General features: G+C 38.9%; 2 protein-coding genes across 3 annotated transcripts; both read left to right on the top strand.

Annotated features, from left to right (window-relative positions):
- The first annotated feature begins 272 nt into the window (after positions 1-272).
- Positions 273-2585, top strand: LPAT4 (lysophosphatidyl acyltransferase 4). Its single transcript, XM_039030259.2, has 4 exons — positions 273-477; positions 784-1397; positions 1654-1784; positions 2100-2585. Exons 2-4 carry the CDS (start codon positions 826-828, stop codon positions 2546-2548), a joined length of 1152 nt encoding a protein of 383 aa, XP_038886187.1. The 5' UTR covers positions 273-477; positions 784-825; the 3' UTR covers positions 2549-2585.
- An 840-nt stretch (positions 2586-3425) lies between these two features.
- Positions 3426-4822, top strand: LOC120076435 (pathogenesis-related thaumatin-like protein 3.5). 2 transcript variants are annotated; one of them, XM_039030261.2, is made up of 2 exons: positions 3426-3805; positions 3950-4822. In XM_039030261.2, the coding sequence occupies exons 1-2, from the start codon at positions 3757-3759 to the stop codon at positions 4630-4632; spliced, it is 732 nt and encodes a 243-aa protein (XP_038886189.2). In that variant the 5' UTR covers positions 3426-3756; the 3' UTR covers positions 4633-4822. The 2 variants fall into 2 exon arrangements, with proteins under 2 accessions (XP_038886189.2, XP_038886188.2); XM_039030260.2 differs by having other exon boundaries at positions 3618-3814.
- The last annotated feature ends 588 nt before the right edge of the window (positions 4823-5410 follow it).

Below are 5410 nucleotides of genomic sequence, written 5' to 3'. Positions count from 1 at the left end.
GATTATATTGAAAGGTCAACCATTTAAAACCTAATTGAAGGATTATTATTTTTTAATTTAAAAATCTCTTATTTATTTAAATCCGATAAAGAAACTAAATGATTATTTTGTGGGAATAGTTTATTGATTTATTTATAAAATTGAAGATGTTACCTAACCAGAGTTAAACCTCAGGTTACAATCTGTTTAATTAGTTTTGTAGTAAAATTCGTTCCACAAGCAGCCTCTTCCTTTACCTTTCGTTAGTCTGACTCTGAATTTCCCAAATCTCATATATATATATATATTTTTTAATTTTATATATATATTTTTTTGTATTAAACTTTCAAACTTCTCTCTCTTCCGATAATCATTTCTTCTCAATTTACCATTTTTCGCGATTCCCTGTTCCATTACTTTAGATAAGAGCACACCCAGTTTCATTTTCCACAAGAAATTTGAGAGACCACGACCCAAACAAGATTTTCTTCCTCTGAGGTAATTCTTGTTCCAATCGAATGCACTTGTTTGTTTATGTAATTCAGCTGTTCTTCTTAGTTTCAGATCTGTATTTGAATTCAGCGACACTCTGAAAATCGTCTTGTTCCTTAAATTGGTATCTACTTTTTTGTGATTCCCTTTATGGGTTTTCCTGAGAACGGAATCCTTTATGCCTTTTGGAAAGATTATGTTGGGATTTTTGTTGATTTGTCTTTTTCATGTCTAGAATTGTTTCAATTTCATTAGATTTGATGAAGAAATTGTGAATCTCTTAAGGGATGTAAAACGTGTGTTTGTTTGCAGCAATCTCTAGGAGGGGAATTCTTTGAATCGGTTCTTGGAAGAATGGATGTTTCTACGCCACTGCAATCTGATAATACACAAAAACATAAATCTCTCGGTCCTATTAGGCTAATGAGAGGGGTGATTTGTTTAGCGGTGTTTCTATCCACTGCCTTCATGTTCTTAGTGTATTTTGCGCCTATAGTTACACTATCTTTGCGCCTTTTTAGTCTGCATTACAGTAGGAAGGCAACTTCCATTATTTTCGGTTTCTGGCTGGCTCTGTGGCCCTTTCTGTTTGAAGTGATAAATGGGACTAAAGTTGTCTTCTATGGGGATGATATTCCAGCAAATGAACGTGTTTTACTAATTGCCAACCACAGAACTGAAGTTGATTGGATGTATTTGTGGGACCTTGCATTGCGAAAAGGGTCCTTAGGCTGCATCAAATACATCCTTAAAAGCAGCTTAATGAAGCTGCCTCTCTTTGGTTGGGGATTTCACATTTTGGAGTTCATTCCTGTTGAGAGGAAATGGGAAATCGATGAACCAGTTATGTGCCAAAGACTTTCGACGTTTAGAAATCCTCGAGATCCCTTGTGGCTTGCTGTTTTTCCTGAGGGAACCGATTTTACGTATACCTTCCATTCCTTTTCTACTATATTCCAATTGGTTTTTTTTTTTTTTTAAATAGTTTAAATGCATTCTTCTGCTAAGCAAAGAAAGGATGGAATTGGTCAAAATCATCCATTCCCCCTTCAATCTTAATGGTATGGTTGCAAATTAATAATGCCTGATTTAGAAGCTAGTTTGAAGTTTGAAATCTGATCTTTTGTTCTTGATGATCTGTTCGCACTTCAAATTGTCAACTCATACAAAAGTTACACGTAGGGAGGCAAAATGCAAGAAGAGTCAAGCATATGCTGCTGAAGTTGGACTTCCGGTGCTGAAAAATGTTCTACTTCCAAAAGCAAGAGGTTTTTGTGCTTGCTTACAAACCCTACGAGGTTCCCTCGATGCAGGTTTGTTTCTTCAAAATCCCATCTCTTTACTCTCATTATTTCTATACGATGTAGAAGAGATTTTCTTATTTGTGTTGGTGGAGAACATGGTAGCCGTTCAGTGGTTAACTATTGTCGTATGGCGAATAGGCTGAAAGCTAAGCATGCTTATGTGTGATAATCCCCTGACTTTAGTGAAAGACATCTTTTCATCAAGATGTTATAAAGAAATGTTTAGTGCAAAAGAATATTCTAAATGTTTATATTTATTTTTCCATAACTTCTGGTCCTGGTTTTGGTTTTTTTTTCCCCCCCTAATTAACTCTATTTATGCAGTTTATGATCTGACTATTGCCTACAAGCATCAATGTCCTACCTTTATGGATAATGTCTTCGGCCTCGGTCCTTCAGAAGTTCACATTCATATTCAACGGATCCCTGTTGGTGAGATCATCCCCGCATCAGATGAAGGAGCTTCGGCTTGGTTAATGGATAAATTCAAGCTCAAGGATCATTTGCTCTCATATTTCACTGCTAATGGCTATTTCCCAGAGTCAAGAGCAGACGAACAACTTTCTTCCTTCAAGTGCACAATGAACTTCATACTGGTCGTTTCCTTGACAGCCGTCTTTGCTTACCTTACTTTGTATTCAAATTGGGCCAAAGCGTATGTAGCTTTATCTTGTATATATCTTGCTTCCGTTACATATCTCAGAGTACAACCAGAGCAAGATTTAGGCGTTTTGATATCAACGTTCATTAGCAAGAAACAAAGCACTGAATAACATTCTTTATAGCATGGTTTTTCCTTTTTGAGGTGAAGTTTTTTCAAACGCATTTACTATTTTGCTTAGACTGGTATCAAGTTTTCGTGTAGAAATAGAGCATTAACAATTTTGATATAATGGGTCCCCCCATAAGCTAAAGAAATCTTTGCTTCTCTAGATTCTACTGTCTCTTGGCCTATAAATGGACAGGCAGAAACTGAGCAACAAAAGGGTACCTGTGGCTATATTACCTGTTCATATCTTTCTCATTTGCCTAGCCTTTTTCTTTCATATTTCATCACCTGATGATCTATAGCCTTTACTTTCAAAAACCCGCTTACGTGTATGATGTGAAATCCTGATCCCATCTCAGAATTTCAGCTCTAAACCTGCTATACTCTCATCTTACGATGATTTCAAGTTCATTACTTGACTGGGAGCAAAAATGGGGTGACCTCCAGAGAGGAATAATCACAAACCTCAGAAGGTGAAACTAAAACGCGTATTATGCATCAGAAAAGAGACAAATGTATGGGAACAGCAAGTGATTAATGGAAAAAAATTGCGATATTCACTACACACTCAACGCAGACCAACTGTTTGTTAAAAGGTCCAAACCAGCAATGAATGTTGTTGGGTTAGGTGACCGAAAAAACAGCAAGCTGCGGTAGCCCCCAGGCCATGGCCTACCTTGATTGCTAGCTTATGCCTACAACTTGGTCATGGAAGAATGATCAGATGGAAACCCATTTCTGAAAAGCCACCAACTTCTTCTCTTAGAGGGTGGGTGGAAGTTGGAATGAGGCAAAGCACATGCTTTTGTTAACTGCTTTTTGTGGTCGTGGGCTGATTGTTCGGATAAAATGGGGATGTCGGCATTCACAATTACCTCAGTTTTTCTTTATTTCTGCCTCTCCTCTGTTGTCTCTCGACACCTCCACTTTCCACTTCCTTCTGCCCTCACTCCTGTTTTTTGGCCATTTCGGTTAATTGTGCTCAAACTGACGCTGAAACTGAAACCCCATTCTTTTTCCCTTTTCCATTATATACTGTCCACGTGGCTTCTTCTTTGTCCCCATCTTTTCTACTGTTCACGAAAAGATTGGTTGAAATATCTTTTTCCCATTACTGACCAATATAAATATAAACCTCTTTCTGCGTTTTTCTTCATTCGATTCCCTGAAATTCTTGTTTTTGTGTCTGCGGTTTACTTGGATTAAAAGAAAATGGCTTCCCCATTAAGTGTTTTTCTTCTGTTAGCTGTGTTTTCTCTTGGTAATGCTGGTGTGTTTTGTGTTCACCTTTGATCAACTGGGTTTAGTTCAAAATCGTTTCTTTTTTCTGTTATCGTAATGGGTTTTGGTTAATTCGATGATGATTTGGTTTCTTTTCTTGCAATTGGGTTGTGTAATGCTGCAGGAAATTTGGCTTTTGCGACTGTTTTTACGCTTCAGAATCATTGCAGCTATACACTATGGCCGGGAACGCTCTCCGGCAATGGTGCGGCGGTTCTTGGCGACGGTGGATTCCCTCTAGCACCCGGTGCGTCGGTGCAATTGACTGCTCCGCCGGGCTGGTCCGGACGGTTCTGGGCACGAACCGGCTGTGACTTCGACGGCTCTGGCAATGGGAAATGCCAGACGGGTGACTGCGGTGGCACGCTTAAATGCATCGGCGGCGGTGTTCCGCCGGTCACGCTGGCGGAATTCACCATCGGTTCAAGCAGTGGCGATATGGATTTCTACGACATTAGCCTCGTCGATGGCTATAATGTGGGTATTGGCGTCCGGGCAAACGGCGGCACCGGCGACTGCCAGTATGCCGGCTGCGTCGCGGACGTGAACGGAATCTGCCCATCGGAGTTGCAGGTAACCAATTCCGGCTCCGTCGTGGCCTGTAAGAGCGCGTGCGCTGCCTTCAATACGCCGGAATTTTGCTGCACCGATGATCACTCGACGCCGCAGACATGCCCGCCGACGCCGTACTCAGAGATGTTCAAGAACGCCTGTCCGGCGGCGTACAGCTATGCATACGACGACGCTTCGAGCACGTGCACATGTGCCGGGTCGGACTACTTGATTAGCTTTTGCCCGTCGGGTTGATCCATTAGTATTGAATTATCTTCTTTTTACCTTATTTCTTAAAATTCCATTTTTACTTTAATTTTATGAATCATTTAAGTCTTTAAAAAAATAAAATAAAAAATAAAAAATCTTGTAATCCATTGTAGTATTAAATAGTAACCAACTCCGTTTAAATGTTTAGAAATATTATTCAAATTCGTAACTGAAATCTTTTGTTTTGTTGCATTTGGGATCTTGGTAAATTAAGAACCAAATCTTGCAAAAATAGCTTATCCGAGCAAATTAATTATTCAAGTTTTTGAGCAATTAATCACAATTGATTGGTTGATTAGTAATTTAAATCATAAATGCACTCCATTATTGAGGAAGCACGCCAAATCAAACGTAATTATGGTATTATAATAGGGTCAGTTGTAATAAAAGGAGGTTGAGTTGGGAAAGAAATGGAAGCTCTAAAGTTATTGGAAAAATGAATACAAAAGAAAAGAGAAATAGTTGGGAGTTGGAAACTAAAAAGGGCCAACAAAGACGTGAATCACCTGTCTCTCTTTTATTTTTCTTGCATCACTTTCAAACCAATCGACCCTTTTAATTTTTGGGTCTTTCCTTTTTTCTTTCTTTCATTCACTTGGTTTGGTATCATCCTTCAATTTCTTAAGCATCCTTTCACATTGTTTCTCTTAGTTAGTTAGTGCACAACATCACCTTCCATGTATTGCTAAATTTGCACCAAAATGTAACACGTACCTGTTTGGATTGCGGATATTATTTCATTGGTATGCACATAATTAATATC

Source organism: Benincasa hispida, chromosome 4, assembly GCF_027475165.1.
Source record: "Benincasa hispida cultivar pf3 chromosome 4, pf3_genome.v1.1, whole genome shotgun sequence".
Taxonomy (NCBI): Eukaryota; Viridiplantae; Streptophyta; class Magnoliopsida; order Cucurbitales; family Cucurbitaceae; genus Benincasa; species Benincasa hispida.
Note: the sequence above shows the minus strand (reverse complement) of the source record. Positions and strands in the feature narration are given on the sequence as shown.